Source organism: Pagrus major, chromosome 8, assembly GCF_040436345.1.
Source record: "Pagrus major chromosome 8, Pma_NU_1.0".
NCBI lineage: Eukaryota > Metazoa > Chordata > Actinopteri > Spariformes > Sparidae > Pagrus > Pagrus major.
In genome coordinates, this window is record NC_133222.1 from 16,440,661 (window position 1) to 16,462,426 (window position 21,766).

Genomic DNA, 21,766 nt, shown 5'->3' on the forward strand with positions numbered 1-21,766 from the left:
CAGAGGAATGAATTCAAACACACTGTGTCCGTGAAGTAAAAATAAAGTTTCCTTTAAAAGGCTAAAGATTGATTGAGAACAACTAAGAAGGACAGGTTGCTGTTGAAATAAGAGAGTGAGTAAGAAGCGGAGGGAAACAGTAAGATAGTGATAGAAAAAGGGTTACAAAACAAGTGCACAAGAGAGGCTCTCCATCTTCCAGCACAATCAACCAGGTCGGTTATAATAAGCCAGTTTGGAGTTTTCTGGATGGATCGATACAGAGCAGGAAGACCAAGAGCCCAGGGTCTCTGATTCACAATGGAAACAGTTTATTACTCCGGCTATGAATGTTTGTGAGACGTGCATTCAAGTGGGGTTGTGTTTGCAGAGCGAGAGAGAGACAGAAAGAGGAGCAGAGAACAAAAGGAGAGTAAGAGCGAGGAAGAGAGAGAAGAGAAGCAGCTCTGCACCTTCTGAGTCTTTTTACAGGAAAGGTTCGGGGGATGGAAGGAGATAATCTTGACACACTGGTGCTTGGGGCTCCACAGCCAGCCATTCTTCTCCTCTGCCCGCCGGCACTCAGACCTCCTGGTACACCTTCAGAAGAAGGATGAACAACTCCCATCAGCCTCTGCGCCACAACCCCTAAACACTTTCACAAGGCCTCAAAAAACAACGTCCATGGACTGTTACAGATTTACAATGTGCTTTTGTGGATAACAACCATATGCCCAAGTGACCTCAAACAGCGTCTCAGGATTACAGTTTCTATGGATATGAAAAACATTAAATGTCCTTCAATGGTAAATGGTTTTGCAGTGTAAAAGCAGCAATAGTTTACAGCGGAAAGGATCTATACTTATAATAGATTAACTGTTTAAATCAAAACAAACTGTTGTGAGTATTTGCTGTCTTAATAGTAAACTGAACATAGGGCTGGGCAATATACACAATATATATCGCTACTGTGATATGAGATTATATATCGTGTTGTCTTTTCCCGGTTTTAAAGGCTGCATTATAGTAAAGTGATGTCATTTTCTAAACTTACCAGATTGTTCAACATGTTTTAATACTTACTTTTACCCACTTAGTCATTATATCCGCACATGTGTTTTCTTATCGCAAGTCATATCATCATTGCAATACTGAACATTGTTATTGGACACTGCAAATTTTCCTGATATGGTGCCCATCTATAATTATCAATCAAACATTTATTAGAGCTGCAACAATTAGTTAATGGATTGGTTAGTTGGAAATTTACTTTTAAATGTTTCGGTAATCAGTGAATCGTTTCAGTCAGCTTTAATGCAAAAGTGCCAAATATTTGTTCGTACCAGCTTCTAACATATGTGGATTTGCTGCTTGTTTTCATTTTAAACAATAGCAAATTAACCATGTTTTGGTTTTGGACCTTTGGTCAAATAATCATTAGGATGATTCTCTGTTCAATGCCCTCGACCAAGGCTCTGGCTAAGATCTTGAGTTGGTCCCCAGGCGCTGTATGCCGCCTACTGCTTCCTCGGGATGGGTTAAACGCAGAGCACAGTTTTCATCATGTTGTATATTTGGGCCCTGCGAAGTTACGATGGGCGTATCGGACTACTTTTTTAGATTTCATAGACTACATTGCACTTTAATCGACAATGAAAATTAAGTTTTGTAAAAGTGTTATCCAAACAATTTGCTGTATGATTTCTTAAAAATATAACATTTTCACAGAAAAATACAACATATAATTTACAACAACAAGACAACTTCAGAATTCAGTTCTTCAGTTATCATCATTTGGGGAAAACAATTTAAAACAAAATACATATTAGAAAGGGAACACACTGTAAAGCTGACATGTTTTAATAATGTGCAAATAAAAAGGACTTGAGATTTTGTGGAAATAGAACGGATTACCTTGTGTTTGTGAAGCAGAGGTGAAAAGAGAAAAGCAACAAGCTAAGAGGGGCTGCAAGAAATCTATTAATCTCTCAATTATATTCTCGATTGATTAATAATTATCTTGTCGATAAAGCAACAGAAAACAGAGAAAAATGTCCATTAGTGTCAGAGCTCCAGGTGTTGTCATCAATTGTCTTGCTTTATGACTACCAAATCCAAAACCCAAAGATATACAGATTACTATGATTTAGGACATAGAAAAACAGCTGAATTAATCCGTTCAAGAAGCTGAAACCATCAAATGTTTCGCTTGAAAATTGACTGAAATAGTTGCTGAGAATTTTCTTATCAATTGTTGAAGCCCTAAAGTGCGCACAGTGTTTCTTTCCAGTATCAACAACTTCCAGGAGGACACACCTGTTTTTCCTGCTTTTCTTTTGTTTCCTGTTACTGGTAACTTCCCTGTAAAATGCATGATACATGCAGCCCTTTCTACCCTCTAGACCCTGATAAATATAGGCTGATGAGAGTAAATTGCACAGACTCCATTCGCTGCATGAGGCTGACAAACAGCTTTAATTCCTTACGGCTGCACGGACAACAGGAGATGGAATATAAACACCGAAGGGTACTAAAAGTGTCTGCAATAAAACACTGAACAAATACCCTGCTGTGTTTTACAGATGGAATTGTGTGTGTGGGTGTTTGTGCTAGTCTGTCGCTGTGTGCATGCATTTATAAGTCCTTCCATGAGTGTTTGTGAGCGTGTGTGATCCTCACCTGCCCTCCAGGACACACCAGCCACAGTAAGGGTCCCTCAGTTCCACGCATGATTGGCAGTCTTTCTGTTGGAGGCACGTCTGCACTGGCACCTTGGTGATCTGGAGCGTTAGAACATGAAAAATGATCAAACAGTGCACCTGAGGAGAGACACTAAGCAAAATAGCATTTTAAGCATGGCCACAAATGTTTCTTGGTTCGTTTCAGGTGTGCAGAGTGAAGTAAACAGGTCCTGTCACAGCACATGGTCTCTCATGTCTGCTCCCCATGTTCAAATACTAAAATATTTCTCTGTCTATGTGCTAAATGTTTATTTTGTTTAATAGTAATTGTTCAGTGATACAATCAGGTTACATAAATTAACACATTTAATCATATTTCTTAAATCAAAACAATGGAGGAACTCTTTGTCAAGGAGTGAAAATGTAACCACTTTCTCTCTAACTGCTGTGAAATGCTTTGCTCCTGTGCCACAGACACTACTGAAAAGTCCAAATCTGCATGAAAAAGAGACTTGGAAATTGATTTGAATGAAGATAACTGGAATAATTAATTCCTTAGTTTAGTTACGCACTTGCTATTGTATACATTGTTGATGGTCTTTTCCTATCATTAAATCTTTCTGGGACAGCAATTCAGCAGAAAATTAACTTAATCTTCAATCAGAATAAAAAGGGGCTCTATGTAACAATTAGTAGTCATTTACATGTATTAACTCTCTAGATCCCATAGCACCCAAGAGCGCTCGTCATTTTAAAATCTTTCCCAGTGCATCAGAATACGGGAAGTAAACTTCCTTGTGTGGTGGATACTTTAAGTTGCCATCAATAACCAGAATTGGAAATGGTAACATTGAGATCTGTGTTTTTCATTTTAAATCACATCACATAATCACCGTCAGTAAATTGCGGGACCCCCTTCACCCGCTCTTGGATGTCTGTACGACCCTGTGTACGATTTGTGAAAGGTGTTTAATGCTGCTGCACTGTGGATTTCTTTGTGAAGGGCTCAGTTCCCATTTTCCGCAACAGTCGAAATGATGTGACTTCATGCATGCTCTGTGAACCAAAGCAAATCTTTTCTCGGTTTCATGTCTACTTCTGTTTGACTTGACTGCAGTGATTGGGCTCTGAACTCTGCGCAGGTCGCCTACATGCAGTTCTGTGCCTGAACGCCCTCTGTTATCAATGATATATTACAAAAGGGTTCCTGACATACGCACCTTTTTCTCTGTGGTAATGTAGATGTGGCTTTGACTCATGTCAAAGAACAGGTTCTTGTTGACCTTCTCTCCGATGGTGTCGCTGGGAGTCTTGCTGTACACATATGGCTCAGCGGTCAGGTGTACCTGGACAGAAAACAAAATGGTAACTCTGTCAGACAAGAGGTCTTAGCTCTAATGCCCCCCCCAAGCTTCCCGCATACTCAAAAGAGAAAAAAAAGGAGTTAAGTACAGAGAAACAACAGATCAGAGGACAACTCCACCTTCAAGACTTCCCCCTGGTTGTTCCCCAAGAAGGCGATGGTGTGATCGTTCTCCACGGCGACGGCTACAGCGGTCAGAAGGCCTGACGTGGTCAACATATCATCTGCCTTTAAGGCAAATTTCGGCTTGCTGGCCAGAGGGGAAGGCAGAAAGTCTGCACCACACTTGTATTGTTCCAACGTATCCTTCTGTAAAAGACAAGGACGAACAAAAGGTGATGATGACACATTGTCAATGTTATACAGCAGTGAATACAACAGGGAATATGTGTAAATCAAACGCCCTCTATTAATAAGCTATACAGCAGGGTCACCACAGCCCAGTTAGATCACCACTGAAGATTGGTGTTTTAAAAGGTGTAGTGGAAAGGTCTAAATACCTTTAACGTTTTGTTTTGTAATGTTATTTATTTAAACTGGCAATAGAAAACCTTTTTGCTTTGACTTATTGATCTGAAGTTGATACTGATTGGACAGTGTAACGGCTGTACAAAAAGAAAAGTTGTCTATTTCTGCCTTAATATAAGAAGAAACTTAATAAATACATAAATTAATTAATGAATTAATGAAAACAGAATGTTTTCAGATTTTTTTATTTATTTTAGTTTTTAAAATGTCAAAACATTCTGATAAACACTCTCAAGGTGAAATCAGCAAATGTTCAACATTTATGTTTGAATTGACTAATGGTTGCAGCTCTATTACCAAGTCGTACTTAGAATTTGCATGAGATAAGTCTTCACATTGTTATCTATGGCAGATTTGTGAAAAATGACATTAAGGTATTGATGCACGCCATGAAAGGGAAAATCTCAGCTTTCATCACAGGGCCAAATTGTTTTCCTACAGGGCCTGATTTGGCCCATGAGCCAGTGTTTGCCTCCTGCTGCTACATGGTATTATTCTGGATGAGTTGAGGGAATTGGGTAAAGAGACATGGGAGGAGGGAAAACGTGTGAGGCAGAATGAGAGCTTCAGACAGAACAATACAAAGGATCCGCAGAACAAAGTAAACACTGACACAATAAAGTAAACAGTGACACATCTATGCATTATTGATTACTGCTAAGGGAATCCTTCAAAACATAACCAACTAATTTATTTCAAACACATTTCTACACAGAATCACTTACTGAAATTTTCGATGTGCAGAATTCGTCAGTTTTAGACGAGTATGGGATGTCCACAGCAGGAATCCCGGAAATCTTGCCCGAGTCGCTGTAGCAGGCGCTGATGATATCCACTAGCTTCTCATTGATGGTGTTTAGCGGGTACATGCAGAGAGCTGAGTCGTTGTCGTCTTCATCCGGACTCGCCACCATGAACAGAACTTTGTCCCAGGGCATGACCTTCCCATAGATACCTGATGATTCAGTCATGACCCTTGCAAGCTCTTTCCCTGGAGAAGCCACATACGCAGCTTGGACTTTGTTGTATCGATTATTTAGGCCGCAGTTTAACTGGAGCTCTGTGTGGGAATAGTAATGGGGGTCGTTTTCGCAAAGACGAGACACAAAAGTCAGGTTCTTATTATCCGTACCATCGAGTGTTCGCGAAAAGAGGAAATAAATAAAATCTCCCTCTTTGAAGGCAAGGCGGAAGTCATGCAGGTACTTGGGAACAAATGGCGTCGTCTGTACCGTCGATGCCTCAATGATACTCTCAAACACGACCCAATCACGGTAGTCCTGAAGGATTCGTGTGCTGATGAGTTTTGAGCTGTCCGAGCTTCCGTAGCCCTTCCCAACAACAAACACACTGAAAGTATCCTCCTCGGTTTTGTAGGTGGACATGACGCCCACCACGTTCACATTATCCTCTATGCTGGCCACGTAAGTCCTCTCTCCTTTAGTATCAAGGTAATATATCTGCTGTTCTACGTTGGTCAGGTTGAGGAGGGAGCAGATGCCCCGGTAGCGGCTGCCACAGACTATGAGGGTACCGTTGGACGGATGGACCAGCAGAAGCTTGTTGAGGTTGGGCATGGGCTTTGTGTCCTGGCATGCAGAGGCAGGAGGCGTACAGGTCCGGGAGTCCTCTTTTGGACCTGTCTCGGCACGAGCCTCTTTCTGGAGCAACGGCCCCAGCTGGTAGATGTTGTTGACCGCCCCCAGGTAGATGCGGCCGGTCTGGGGGTCCTGGACTACATTGTTAATGAGGGTCTCGGAGGTGAACTCCTCCTGGGCTTGTGCGACCGACTTGCAGAAGAGAAAGAGGAGGAGGGAGACCCAGCTCGCCATCTCTGGAGAGAACAGAAAGAGAGAGGCGTTTCATTATTAATGCAGTTAAATGCACACGTAAATGAACATTAACCACCTGCAACACGAGACTGCAGTGTAGAGTGGGTGTGTGGTTAACATTAACACACACTCGCACATGCAATCTGATGGTCAGGTGAACAAGTCTGCAGTGAGACGGCCCAATTACAAGGGTCGAAGTTAACAGTTTTGGGAAATAACTTTTCACTTTCTTGCCAAGTTTCATAGTTACAAGTTCCTAGTTACAAGCTTTAGAGGCAGATGTTTTTTAACTTTTGGACAGAGGCAGACTTCCTGCTTTCCTGTTTCCAGTCTTTCTGCCAAGCTAAGCAAACCATGTCCTAGCTCCAGTTTCATATTGATATTCTCAGCAAGAAAGTAAGTGTTTTTCCCAACAATGTTGAATTATTATTTTAAAATGGTTACTACATTTATAACAAAACATGTTTTCTCAGTTACCTTAAGTGCCAGTTGAATCTAGCCATGTAGATTACTTGATTTTAGTAAAATAATAATAGTAGCTGATGTTAGTTTAGGAACGGAGTCTGCTCACATAAACTAACGACCAGCTTCCAGCAAAGAAGTTCCACAGAGCCCCTTTAAAGTTTTACAATTAGAAATATTACAACGACCTCTCTTTCATTAAAAATTCACACACCTGTGGATCGACAGCTGTGTAAGAAAAGGCCAAGGGTTGACAAAATCTCACCTGCCCAGGGACTACGGATGGAAAGTAGCTAGTAAGCTAAATCCGGTATAAAGCATCTTCTCTCATCTCGAGACTAATGTTATTTTGTACATTGTCCCTGATACAAATAAACTTATTAAATAAAAACAAAAATAAATAAATCAGATTAAAACTACTCCTGCACACTGTCCTCTTCTCATGTAATCAGGAAAAAAAATTATAACGAAGACCTTCATAAGGTTATTTTAAAAATAACCCAATGAAGGTCTGTGTACTGCAACACAATTATTTTTTTTCCGGATTGCAAGTGAAGAGGAGTTTTTAGTTCTGAGAGACAGACCGCTATAAACTTGGCGAAATAAAACCCAAACTATCTACATGGCTACAATCCAACAGTGGCAAGTGAGAAAATATGTTTTTCTTTTTGTAATTTGGATGTACTGATCCTTCAAGTACTTTACATGACACATATCAAGATTAAGATTTAGGTTATTGGGATAAAACTACTAAAAACCTGCCTGAAGCGAACAGTGTGTAGAGTAGCTGTTTGCGTATGACTCAACTTCCTGCTCCAGTTCCATAAAGGGTGTGCTATTTTGGATTTAATTGACTTAATATCAGAGATGATCGCTTGTGAAAAAATAAAACTGCTCTGTGTGGGGGTAAAGAAAGATTAAGGCCGAGAGCTAGATCTCAAACCATAACACAATAAAATCCTATTTAAAACGCTTGGATCCGTTCCAACTTCATTTGCACTTTGCTTTTTTCCTTTTTTTCCCTTCAACAACACCTCTGAGCACAATGCTCACAGGAAGTACACCGTTTTGTCTCAGGAAACATGATCACACAATCTCCCTGTAAAATACAGACAGCATCATGTCCTGGCTAACAGCAGGTGCCTGCGGAGTCCTCACTCACTGCTGTTTGCCCAGGCTGTGGTAAATATGGAACTGCAGGTGGCTTTGAAGCCGCTATTGCCCACACAGCAAATGTGCGTCGACGTTTGCATGTGGTTTCGAGCTCGTACACTCTCAATAGCATCCTCCCTCTCATTCCGCTTTTGTCAGTCAAGTCCACAGGCACATTCGTCAAATTGAAAACCCCTGATGAAACTTCGAGGAAAGCTGTGTTTTATTATGTTAACTTGCCTTCCCTCGCTGGACTAAGTGGGGAGACCACTGATTAGACATTTGCCCAGGGGGGGACCTGTTAATTTCGCTGGCAACTCCTATTTGCATTTAAGTATCCAACACTTGATTTGATGATTTTATTTTTCTTCGCATTTACTGCCTCAGTCCACCCCCTCCCCCCTCAACCAATTTAACTGCATAAATGTATCTTGCCCTTTTCAATTCATAGCCCTAAATATTTCAATTAAAATTGAAATGGTGCAATAAAATCTCTGTCTGTGCTTATTCAGGACAGAAAGGCGTGCAGTTGGTTTTACAGCTTTAATTAAAGGGGAAGGGTAGTCAGCTCTTTGTCAAGATTTAACTAAGAGGAGAAGACAAAAATAAATCTTGAGTTTAGATGCACACTGCAAGGGTGGACAAAATAAAAGGAACATCGTAGGAACAACAATTGTATCTCTACAGTGACAAAACTTCAATTACAAAGACAGATCCACTGGCAAAGTTGAATGACAATTACCAGCATGTGTCAGCTTTAAAAGGCGCAACAATAACTCACTTTTATGCTGGAGTGTTCAAAAAGGGGCATCACAAAAACTGCATAAACTGCAAAATGTTCCTGCAGCCTCAAAATGTTGACAACAAAAACAAAACACGGTCGAGCTGCACTGACAAAGAGTGGTGGCAAATTGCAAAATGTTCACAGAGAGACAGAAAAATGGCCCTAAAAATGATCACAGAAATAAATGAACACCTCTGTGAGACAGTCTCAGTGTAATAAAGTTTGCGCTGTAAAAGTGAGCCTCACAAAACCAGACTTAAGGCAGGGCTGCCTTTTGGCAACAACGGTGAAGGCAGAATGCAGATGGCTCTCTACTGAAGGCGGAAAACTAACAGGCTCATCCAAAAAACGTCTACAGGTGCAGGATCAAAAAGCAAACTAAATAAGCAAAACAAAATCAAACAAAAAAAACACAGAAAAATCGATGTGCGCCACAATAAAGTGAATGCTTGATTATGCCAAGGTGCACTGAGGGTGCTGACCTGTATCTTATTTATTGCCGTCCACCACCTTCCTCAATCTTTATTGAGCATTTTTATTCTCTACTGTTAAAAAAAAAAAACTACCCATCTCTGTTTTCCCATTTTTCACTCATTTTGTTAACTTTTGTTCCTGCAAAGTGCCACAGTCATACAAAGAGGAGTTTCAGAGACTTTGTGCATTCTGGTGAAATAACAAGTAGTACACTGTACTGGACTTGCATGAATCTCTGGTATAACCAATACTCTTCATCCATTCATTTTTTGCCTCTGCACCTTAGGGAGTCCCTGTGCCAGTGTTTGTCAGCCGCTTGATGGTGATTGACAACGGTGCGACCCCTGGGATCGACAGAAAAATTGACTTTGCAGATTTTACAAAACGCATGCCCCTTTCCTTTAAAACATTCAGTGAGAAAAAGGAGTTATTCTTTCCAGGAACGTCTGAATCTTATTTCTTTCTCTTCTCCATTTCTCTGGAGAATGGGACGGAAAGTACAGCAGAGAAACAGGCTATGAGGGTGCGAAAATCTGTGAAATGGGAGCCTGGAAGGTTGTCAAGCATTGCTACAGTATATAAATGCAGATTTTATTATCGTTACTTCTCAATTTGTAGCCGTTTCATTACGTTTCTAATAGGCTGCTAGACCTCAGCAGCTGGACTGTGTTTGTGCTCACGACCAGCTGCTTCTTGACAGCCTGTTGATGGTTAAACAGTTTGGACGAGACAGGTTCAGGTACTCTGCCCTGCCACATAACCTTTAATGTGCATTCTGATTGAGGAAACACCTGCCAGGAAAACCGCTAATTTATATCTTCAGCAGCCATTCCTGTAAATACTCATTGAAGCTATAGCAGGTCAGTGGATCAACAACATGTTGGAAATTAAAACAACAGATGTTTGCTTGATGTTTTTATTCTGTTTTTGGACACAACAAGGAAGACCATACTGTCTAAATATTGGGGGCGACTGTAAATATGGACAGTAACTGAAGCATGACTGCCTCTCTGAATCTGCTAAAAACTGTATTATCCATATTTTAATCAATTCACCCGGCCATGATACAGACCTCACAGAGAGACTCCACAAAAGGTGGATTATGTCAATGGTCTCTGTGACAGAAAATTACTCCCTTCCTTTGACTTCCAATCACACGCACTGTGACAAAGCAACTTTCTCGGCCTGTAATGTACAATGCAAGGACAATGTCTCGGGGCGCTCAATTAGGGTTTCGAAAAACTCCAGTTCCACTTACATCCATGGCTTCAAAGGGTCCTTTTCCTATTCATGCAAATCCTATAGAGCCAGCCCCCGACCAGAAAAAAAAAGTTTCCCCTCAGATGCTGCATTGTGGGTCAGTGCAAACGAAAAATTCTCAACACATTTCAAAGGCGCCCGTTCTCTCCTAGGATGTCTCCTTCTGTTGCTCTATCACTTTTCATCCTTTTTTCACGGGCTTAATCCTGAACGCTGGAATTAAAGAGGCTTCAAAGAGCTGAAGAGAGGCAGACGTCTGGTGGGGGTGACACAGGTGGAATGAGGCCCATTTCTCCGCAGACCAGCCCACCTCTCTTTTCTCTCTCAACGTGTCTGTAAGCTGCTGTGAGAGAACATGGCAACTGGGCATACCATCCAACACGTGGCTATTGTGAATAAATAAAAAGAAGCTAATTTTAGAGGCTGCGTGCTGCATCAGCCTGCAGCTAATGAAGCCTCCAATGGCCTGAGATAAATAATAATGAAACGCATCGTGTGCTAATGAAGCTGGCAAATCTGAAAAATGTGATGCTGTGAAAGACACAAATGATGAATTAAAAGTGCCCGATTGTCGACTTCAAATTAGAAATCTCTCGTCCTCTGCACACTTCAGTTGTACTAAGTGTAGCGTTTTAAGGCAGTTACAGTCAAAAGCAACTGGAGAGGTTTAACACAGAATAATTATAATGAACGCTTATATAACATCCTCCGTAAAAGCGGCACAGTTCAGCAATATACATAAACGATAATGATGAGATGAACTCTGGAGCAAATAGGTTCCTCTTGAGCTATTAACCTGGAAATATTTAATCAATTATTCGTTAATGAAATTCAGTTCTCTAGTGTTTGTTCTTATTGTATAATATAGCATTGACTGCTAAAGGTTGTGAACACCGGGGAAACGATAGGTTCAGGGGCCAGTTTAATAAAGACAGACCTTGTCTATGACATTGATTAAACTGATAGGCAGACTTCAGATAAACTCGTAATTTCATCTGTTGCACAAAGCTGCCTAGTTTGGGACTCATTTTCCATGAATTCTGGATAAATTAATAATATTTGCCTTCCGGAAAAATTAAGCATTTACAGAGACATTTTAGAGTTTAGAGCAGAAGTGACCTCTATCGTTCAGTGTTTATGTACTATAGTATTTAAATAATTATGATGGACTCCCTTAGTATTAGATTTACCAGCAGCCTATTAAAAAGCTGGGCAATTTGTATGAAATAGATATTTCTGACCAAATAACTTGATATCGATATGGCAAAAATATTGTAGGGATGACAAATAATCACCAGTAATGTGGATTGAATGACTAGACGGGTAAAGACAACTATAAGAACAAGTAGAACAGTCTGATACATTCAGAAAATTAGTATTTTTTCTGTAATGCAGCCTTTAAAACAAGGAATAGAAAACACATGAGAATGATATAATAGTCATTTCTTGCCCAATTCAACTTCTGCTTTCCTGCCAGTCAGGACAGTTTCTATGGACTTCCTCCTTGTTGGCATGTGGTGCCACTAGACACCAGGCGCCACTGATTGGTACCTTTGTTTCTCATTGATCTGAATTACAAGGCCAGTCTATAATATCTGTGAGAAACCAAGACTCTCTATACCTGACAAAGTCTTACATGTTGAATTTTTATAGATATACTAAAAAGTTGCACAAACAGCACTTGTATTGACCTAGTTTTGTAGACTATTACACTGAATAACAGCAACACACTGAAGAATTGGCTCCAAATGCCGCAACATTATGAACAATGATGCCATCACTTAATGAATAAACGACATGATAGATTTCATTCAGCCAAGTGATTCATGATTTCTGTCGTTTATTTCCATGTTTGGAGGGAAAAGAGGAAAAGCTGCTGAGGTACGACATGCACAGACTTGAAAATAGGACATGAAGGTGTGTCTCCTTGTTGCTAGTCATCACACACATGCGCACACTCCTTTTTTTGACGACTACAGTGCCATCTCTTTCACCCTCCCTCTACAGGTCAGAACATGTCTGGACAGGAAAAGAAGCTCCCCGCTTCTGGAAAATGAAAGATAATTGAAAAATGGCAGGTGTGCACACAAACACACACACACACACACACAGACCAGTAGGCTTAGAGATACATGTGCACATACCAATACGTGCAACGGCGCAGCTTGAAGTGCTGACAAGGTAATCCCACTCTGGCCACACAGAAACACTCTTCTCTTCAGACTGCCACGCTGTGTTTCTTTGACACAGGGGCACTAAAACCCAGCATGGCAGTACGCACGCCTCTCGGCCAACCCTCTCGCCGCATCCCACTTTTATAGGACAACACACAACAGGAGGAAGTGTGCGAGCGTGTCTGTGTGAGGGAGCAACAGATCAGGAAGAAGGGAAAAAGAAAGAGGGGTGTGTGTGTGTGCATATGTGTGTGTAATGATTAGATCACACACACAAACACTTCTGCAACTGCTGACCTGGCAGGTTTTGAATCAGCGTGAGTGCCCCTCTCACTCATTAAAACAGATACCGAGAGGAAACAGATATAATAAATAAAAAAACAGACACCCTACCCTGAAAACATAATAGGATATCACCCCATACCGTGATCATTCATATTCAGCACTTTCTTTATCGGAGAGCCGGCTTTGACAGATGCTGGGCTCTGACATTGATGTGGGGGGTGTCGTCACGTTGAAGCAGCTTTCAGTGTTATACGCTGATAAAAGTGAACAGCTATTAAATTACTAGCATGTCCCCAGAGGCCTCGGAGAGGAGAAGAGGTGAGTGAGGGGTTAACGCTCTAAAGCAAATCTCTCCATGTCTGTAGTGGTGTGAAAAGGCCTGATAAAGTGTGTACAAGGCAACATGACAACACGGGTTAGAAGCCATACAAGGGAGCCGGAAATGAGGGGTGGATCCTTATCCTTTATTTTCCCGCCGCCGCCATCTAGGAAAGGATAGGCAGAACAAGCGGCATTGTTAAAGATGAAACATGAAGTGGGAGAGTGTGGAGAACTCTCTCTTTCTCTGCATGTCTCCCATCTCGCTATTTCTTTTTTGACATGCAAACGCTCTTGTCCCATCCCCGCAGTGAAATTGTTCCACGAGTTGCAATGGGAGGCTGGTGTGACGATGGCAATCCAATTTCCATATGAACAATTACCCTGCCGTCAGGGTTGGCAGTTCATTTATTTCAATTTGACTGACTGGGAGAACCACGCTCACCAAAGCAGCCAGCCCAGCCATTGTATTCAGGGCACCAGGCACAGGCTGGGGATTGATGGGCCTGGTCCATTTCACTGGGATCCAGCTGCTCTGGCCTAAATATGCTAACACCTTTAAAGTTGGCCCGTGACCCAAGCAGTGAGTGAATCACACCTAGATTGTGTATGTGTGTGTGTGTGTGTGTGTGTGTGTGTGTGTCCCAGTTCTCACGCCTATGTGCTTGTGTTCCTCTTGTGTGTCTACATGTGTCGCCCTCTTGTGTATGTTTGTCCGTTTTGATGTATGACCACGAGTCAGGGGTGCGAGCCTAACCCGCCCCCACCATCCTTTTAGGCACAGCACTTTTCCTCATTAGGACTGATAGGCTGTTTGTGTGGCTGTTTACCGCTCCGTCACCATTTTCAAGGCTCCTGTTATCTCCCCTCTGCCAGCTGGACACTTGAGCAGCGAGAATGCAAAACTACGAGCACACAAACACACAAAATACACATTTGAAACGTCCATGAGTGCAGGGATATACACACACACAGACACGTTTCTGCCTTCTACCTTTCTCGGCAGTCGACCTCAGTGTCCCTTGTAATCTCTCAATCTCTGTTTGTCTCTCAAACAAAACACACAAATGCAACCTCTCTGTGTCTGGGCAGCAGCAGCTTGGGCTGATCTCCCAATGCTAACTGGCCTCTCCCACCCCCAGCTGGATGTTGCAGCTCTCCAGCGAGACAGAGTGGCTGTTTGCTGTGTGGACACAGCTGGCGGATGTGGGGAACCTGATTAAACGGCCTGGCCTGGCGGAGAAGAGCTACTTTCAGGAGCCAATGGCCCTGCCGACATCGCCGCCACATCCAGACGGCTGCTAATACACACAAACAGTTGTAGGGGGCAGGCATGCATACACAAGCTCACTAATCAACTCGACTCGCTCTCAGATATGCATCTGAGATCCAACACTGTAACTGCATATGAAAAAATGCTGCACGCATCCACAACTGGGGCTGGAAGTAGAGTTTTTTTCATTATCAATTAATATAGATTGATATGTAATACATTTTTCTTATTAATCGATAATCATTTAGTCTTTTAAATGAGTGAGAGATGCCCTTAATTTAGGGATGTACCGATTCATCACTATCGGCTAATATTAGCCTCGTTGAGTGTCATCGGCCTATCGGCGAATAAGATGGCATTCACCGATTGGCACTGGTCCATGTGTATCTGTTGTGTCTAATAGGGTTGGGCCGATGAACGATGCCATCGTCCATCACAGATGGCTGACAGCCATTGACTACTAATCCCTGACGATCGTAACATCGTGATTTAAAAGGCTCCCCACCAGAGAGCTCAATTAAGTGGCTTGTCCCCTCAGAGTTGCCGTAGGGCAAGAGTTGTTGTTGTTGTTTGTGATATGTGGGGAGAGGAAATGAAAAGAAGTATGTTGCTGCTCGGTGCACTAGCACTACGTCTCCATGTCCCATTTATTATTTTCTTATTAAACCAGCTCAGTTAGGCAAACCCAAGACACTTGGTTAAATTTGTGGCAGCAGTGTTTTTTTTCCTGCAGGCCGCTGTTTCTCTCAGTGATGCCGTTTTTACACAGTTTTCTTAGCTTAGCTTCCTTGGCTAGTCAGCCAACATTGTTTTATGCATGTGAGGCTGAACAAAGCTAAGTTACGGACGTGTGGTGCGGCAGGCACTGTGCTGGGTACATGCTCTGTCCAACTCCGCCTTCCTGCAGACTGTGCGATAACTTTCTCCACAACAGACGTATGGTTTGTTATCAAATAGAAATTAAAGAAAATGTTGGACGTGTGGGAGTCTCGGAGAAAGATCAGCAGGATATTCCAGTGACATTTACTGACGTGATCTCCTTGGTAAAAGCCCTGAGATGTCTTTAAGTGGAGGCTGATGCAGACCAAGGTGTTAAAACAACAAGACCACATTATTAGAAGCTGTAAATGAACCCTTTGCTCAAATAAAGTCTGATTCCATTTTCTGCAACCTCACTGGATCGCAGATACTTTGTTGAAGATGTTGAACAACGTGCACAAGCAGCACTTAGAGATCAGATGGACATGAGACGCAGGTTAGAGAGAAAGCAAGAGGGCACAAACATACAAGGCACAGTCAACGCTGCATGACGCGTCTGAGGACATTTTGGAGGAAAATGGACCAGAAAGGTCAAGTAGGAGGGCATTACAGCAACTTGATGGTTTCTTTTATAGTTTACTGCTTTTCTAATTGCTATTAGATTTTATTACAATGATTCATGTTTCACAAAAAGAATGTTTTTGTTTGGATAAGTACCAAAAAATTCTCCTAATTGCATGGGAAGGTGCATAGCAGGATAAAAAGGGCTTTTGAAGCAGTTACTTTTTTCAAAACATTAACATCTTTTTGATGGAAACAAAGGTTATATAAAAGGTTGTTCCATAAATTTGCATGATTTATTTGTGCTTATTCATAGATAGTGTAATGAAGGGCTAAATTAGTTTAAAACAGTGAAGTTATTCTTATACAAGGAGGACTTCTTTGTTTCCTTGACCCAAAAGGGAGAAAAAATAACTAAAACAAATATTTATAGGTGCAACATGTAAGGATTTGTGTTGAAATCAGGAAAAGAATTTGCTATAATCATCAACAGATTGTGAAGAAATAACAGTTTTGACATTATGACGTCTGTGTATCGTGTTGCAGAGAAATCTACTGAAGATAGGATGCCAACTAGCTAACCCTGGCCCATCCCGGTCCAAAGTTCCCTGGCGCTTGGAGCTCCCAGTCTGGGCTGCTAGCTACACTGCTAACTGAGCTAACTAGCTAACTGCAGCTACAGTCAGCAGTTACATTTTCACATTTGACAAACTGTAACCAGCACATTTTTGGCATTTTTGTCTTGATGAATAATTTGTCGCTGATTAATTTTCCGTCCATCAACCAATCGCTTAATTGACTAACCGTTTTGGAAACTAATCTCTTCGTGACACATTGACTGATGGCTGCAAAGGAATCTCCTGTCAGAGTTCAGACTCTTTTTTCAAGAACAGGTAATGATTCATTGTGTTGCTCAAGGGCACATCATCAGGTTGGATTGCTTGCTCACTTATATATAGAGAGACTTAAACATTCCCCGGTTGGAGGGCAGCTACTCTAATCCGTACAGCACCCTGAGGCGATCCCCTGCTCCCGACGCACACCCACCCTCCACTTACATACGGCACGCACTCACGTTCCAACACACATGCAGCCACAATTAAGAAGTCAGGCAGACTGACTGCTGGGAAGGAATCCATTACACACCTTATTGGCTATAATGATTTCACTTCACCAGCATAAACGCCAATGAGCCATGAAGGTATCTTGTAATGTGGTTTAGTCTCTGCGCCCAGCTTTAGTTTGGTTTCAAGGAGAATACTGATCTTATGACGACTGTTTGTTCGTATGCCCTCTTACGGGAATCCACATGTAAACTCACAGTGGACACAGAGATGTAACCAGTGTGTGTTTAGAGCAACTCCGGTCTTGAAGGAATAGTTAACGTATGCTTATTTGCTTTCTCTCCGAGAGCAAGATGAGAAGATTGATATCAGTTTTGTGCGTGTGCGTGTTCAGCGCAGAGGTGGAGCCAGTACGTGTTTAGATTAACATAAACACTGAGGCAGAGAGAAACAGCCAGCCTGGTCCTGTCCAATGTGAAAAAAAGACAGGTAACAACAACTCCAAAGCTGTATGTGGTTTGTTTAATCAGCTTTAATTGCTAGCTTCTTCAGTGGGTCGGTCTCAGGCTCAATGAGTTACCTATAGTATTAGAATTCACACTGTCCTGCCGAAAAGAAACAATCTGTTTATTCCGATTAACATTGCATTTCTCTTACTTTTATTTTTGCTGTGTCGCTCTCTCACTCTCTATAGCTTCCTCCTCCTCCTCCTCTTCCTCCTCTCTTTTCATTCAGGCTCCCTTCTGATGGACCATGAGTCCCTGGGACCATCTACCTCTCCTGGCTCCTGCTGCCTCTCATATTGACGGATATGGATCGTCATACCCCAGGCTCAACTGGATCATTGCTCTCCTCTGTTTTACTATCTCTTTATATCTGTATTTCTGTAAAATTAGATGCCTCTTCACTAGGATCTTTTCTGTTTTACTGCTAATTATCTTGTATGGTCTGCCCTCTTCCAGGTCATTACAGTGGAGAGGAGATGGTGTCGCTCGGGTACCACTTGGCGATGCCTCGGCCTGCTCAGTCGTCTCTTCGATCCACACACTTTACATATATGATCTGTTATATATGTCTGTTATATATATGTGATCTTGTTGTTCTGTTCTGTACATGCAACATCTATTACATGTCTGTCCATCCTGGGAGAGGGATCCCTCCTCCTTTTAAAAGGTTTTTTTTTCTCAATATGGCAAATGGCACTGGAATCGAGGGTCTAAGGACAGAGGATGTCGTTCACTGTATAGTTTGTAAAGCCCACTGAGGCAATGTGATTGTGATTTTGGGCTATATAAATAAAATTGATTTGAATCAGTACACAAATGTAAATGAAAAACAGGCAGAATGTTTGGTTATAGTGCCGGTTGCCAGAGACAGTCTGTGAGTATAGGTCTTGTCTCTTGGTGTGCAAGCACTTACATGCGAGGGGAGCATCCTTCTCTTGTGGACCTCACTACATGCACTCAAAAGAAACCACTTTACTCCAAGAAATCAGGTTACACGGCTGGTAATCAGGGAGCGCGTCTATATGCACTGTAGTAACCTGGTTACTGTTCACATGCAGCAGGCCAGTAATCAGATTTCTTTCTTATCACTGTGCTTGATTTGGAGGCCTTTGGTATACGATGCAGGAGTTTCTACTAAAACAGTGCATAGACCAGAACTATTCAACTGGTGGCCCGTGGGCCAATTGTGGCGTTTGATCATTTTCTTAGTAGGCTAACTGTTATGGTTTGGGTTTTATGGTGTCACTGTCATTTCCTGTTTTACTTAGTTGTTTCTCTCCTCTCATGTGTCATGCTTTACTGTCCACTTCCTGTCTTTGTCTTTTTCCCCAGCTGTTTTCTGTGTACACCTGTGTTTCATCACTCAATTAGCCCCTGTGTATCAAGTCTGTGTTTATCATTCATTATTCGTTGGTTCGTCTGTTGCTCCTTGTGTCTCCCATGTGTTGCTGCTTTTATCCCCCGTGGCTTTCCAGTTTGTCCTTAGTTTTTGTATTTTTCTTAATTTTTTCTTACTTTTCTCTGGATTTCAGCTGTCATAGTTTGGACTTTGTTGTGCCCTGTTTTTCTGTGTTTTTTTTTTTTGTGCCTTGTGTTTCAGAGGTGCCGGGAGAGGCTGGGCGTGGTTTTCTGCTGGCTGGAGCTGTTGCTGCTTCACACACTTGCAGCGCATTGGAGTAATCGGCCCCTCCTCCTATACCCTGGTCCCCTCTCTGCACGCTGCCAGACTGTTATTGCTTGCTCTAGTTGGTACATGGTCTACTCTGTAATTTCAGTGTTTTCCAGTGTCTCTAGTTTTCCAGTTAGTGGTTGTTCAGTCACTGGGGAATCTCCACTTCCCCAGTGACTGAACAACGCCTGGATCAGCTCCTCGGCCACTCCCTGAGCACACAACCTGCACAACTGGGAGTTTATTCCATCTCCTCCCGCAGAGCCACCTGCCTGAGTCGGAGCTCACAACCTCTACCTGCCTATTGTTCATCGTTCTAAAGAAGTTGACTGGTCCTGGTATAGACTCATACAAAGATAATCCCTCTCAATCATCACTTATGACCCACTAGAAGTGTTTTTTAGTGATTCTAGTTGACTCTAGACTCTTATCACCAGGTCGTCAAATACCGCCACTTTAGGTTGGTGGCTTGCCAACCCAAATTGTCGGTATTTGACGAGTTATTTACAAACAGTATCCTACAACTCCTGCATAATATGCCTGTAATTCAGCTGCAGTGATTGAGGACGCTGCCAGACAGAGCCAAGCTTCTCCTCACAGGTGAAAGTGCTTGAATTTAACAAATAGTTAAATGTTGAGCAGGTGAAACAGACTTCTTTAGACTTCTAGGAGAGACTGTGTTAGTTTCAGAATTATTTCAAATACAAGGATGCATCACTCTGTGTAATTATCTCTCCTTTCATCCACCTGCTCTGCTGTTACCTCAAATCCTCATCCTGCACGTGTGTAGATCAAAAAAACCTGGTTACCAGAAATCTGTGTTTGCCAGGAGACATCTAGCTGGGGAAATCAGGTCTCTTCAACCCCCTACCACAGGTTTCTCATTTACATAACTGAAGAATCAGCTTACTGGTGGAAGCAGAATGTAACCTGGTTACTGAAGTGTAAATGCACATACTGTGACAACAAGACATTGGGAAGCTGCACATATCTGTTGCTCGCCAAGAAACAGTTCCAGCGAGTTGTTAAATTTTTTTTTTGTTTATACATTAGGTGTTGGTAGGAGTATTGTTTCAGCTTTCAACACACAGATGTGTCATTGACATTGATCATTGCATGTGACTTCATGAGAGGAAATCAATTATAACTCCCAAAAAATGTCGAACTATCTTTTCAAATCAGGTAGGGAAAGATGAGAGTATGAAGAGAGCACAAGCTGTGAGAGATGAAATCTCTGAGCGACAAAGGTATGAGACATGATCGAGAGACAGAACGACAGGAACGGAGGGAGGACAATCACACACATGCTACTGACTGAGTTTCAATAGGTCCTTTGTGCAAGCTGGCAGGTGCCTGTCACTTGTCAAGATGAGTCAGAGTCTGGATGGTGACTGAGCGTTGTAATGGTGGGGATACGAGTGTCTGCTGAGGCCCAGAAAGATTCCAGCTCTTGGTAATGACTAACAACTATCAGGTAATGGCCGAAAGATTAGCCAGCTTTCCACAGCATAAGGAGAAAGGTCACGTTTGGAGCTTATAAGGTAATGGCTAAATTAGCTGCAAAAAATACCTCATAAAATTAAATAGCTTTCAGCGAGACGCAGTGCTTTCCGCTGGCCGTGCAGGAGGAAATAGACTGGGCTACTTTTTAATTAGTCGGAGGACGAGAACTAATCACAGGAAGGGGAGACTCCGATAAAACGTGTATGCCTCCGCACAAAACCTCAGCTCATAACAGAAGAGCACCTTCGAACTTACTGCCTCTCTCACAATTATTAATGAAAAATTTGCCTGGACTACCTCCGCCGCTTCCCCTTAGCTTCACACACTTCCACCAAACGTTCTTGATGCTATTGAAACCACTCCACAACACTCATCCCTCCATCCGCCGGCCCTTACAATCTTCATCCATCATCTATCAGTGTTTCTGCAGCCGGAGGGGAGAGAGCTGCTAAGCAGGGCCTGACTAATGGCTAAACAAACACCATTATCAGGCCTCGGTGGCCGAATGCTGAGCTACAGGAGCCCCAGAGCAGCTGAGGCTCTTTAATACTTAATCCCTGCTGCCCTGCTCTGCTGGCGGCTGCTCTAAACTAAGCTACGATGGGCGGCGTTGAAGGTTCGCTAATGAGGGAATCAGAAAAGAAACATGAGGGAGGAGGAGGTCTGAGGAACGTCACGCATACATGAACACACGTGCGCAATCACTTACCGCAAAAACTGAGTGGAGAATATACTGTATTAAGAGGGGGTAGAGAGAAGTGTGGCCCACTCGTCTTGGCCAATTCCCTCTCTAAAAAGGCTCAGGGAGAAGTTAATGAGCCTGCTACAGCCCCACAGTTCCCCTGATAAGGCCGCTGATTACACCACATGTTCGGGCAAGAGGATTGTGCGTGTGTGTTTGCATGCACATTTTGTATTTGTGTGTGTGTCACCTGACCCAAAGCGGTCATCTGCTAATCGTACGTTCACAAGTCAGGAATGCACATTTTCTGATAAACACACTTTCGCACACAAATCGGCACTCTCGAAGCACAATTTATCCCTCTCACACTCGCTTGCTCGCCTACATACACCAACGAAGTCACGCCCGTGATCACATCTCTCTCACACACACACACACACAACCACACTCAATCAAG

At 42.5% G+C, this 21,766-nt stretch overlaps 1 protein-coding gene across 1 annotated transcript in view; it reads right to left on the minus strand.

Moving 5' to 3' along the window:
• Positions 1-21,766, minus strand: part of plxnb2b (plexin b2b) — a 130,391-nt gene that overhangs the window by 40,049 nt on the left and 68,576 nt on the right. Inside the window, exons 3-7 of the mRNA XM_073472570.1 lie at positions 5,277-6,385; positions 4,144-4,332; positions 3,881-4,006; positions 2,659-2,759; positions 453-579 (exon numbers count right to left, since the gene is read on the minus strand). Of these exons, the coding sequence (XP_073328671.1) occupies positions 453-579; positions 2,659-2,759; positions 3,881-4,006; positions 4,144-4,332; positions 5,277-6,383 (1,650 nt within the window). The 5' untranslated portion in view covers positions 6,384-6,385. The remainder of the gene's footprint in view (positions 1-452; positions 580-2,658; positions 2,760-3,880; positions 4,007-4,143; positions 4,333-5,276; positions 6,386-21,766) is intronic.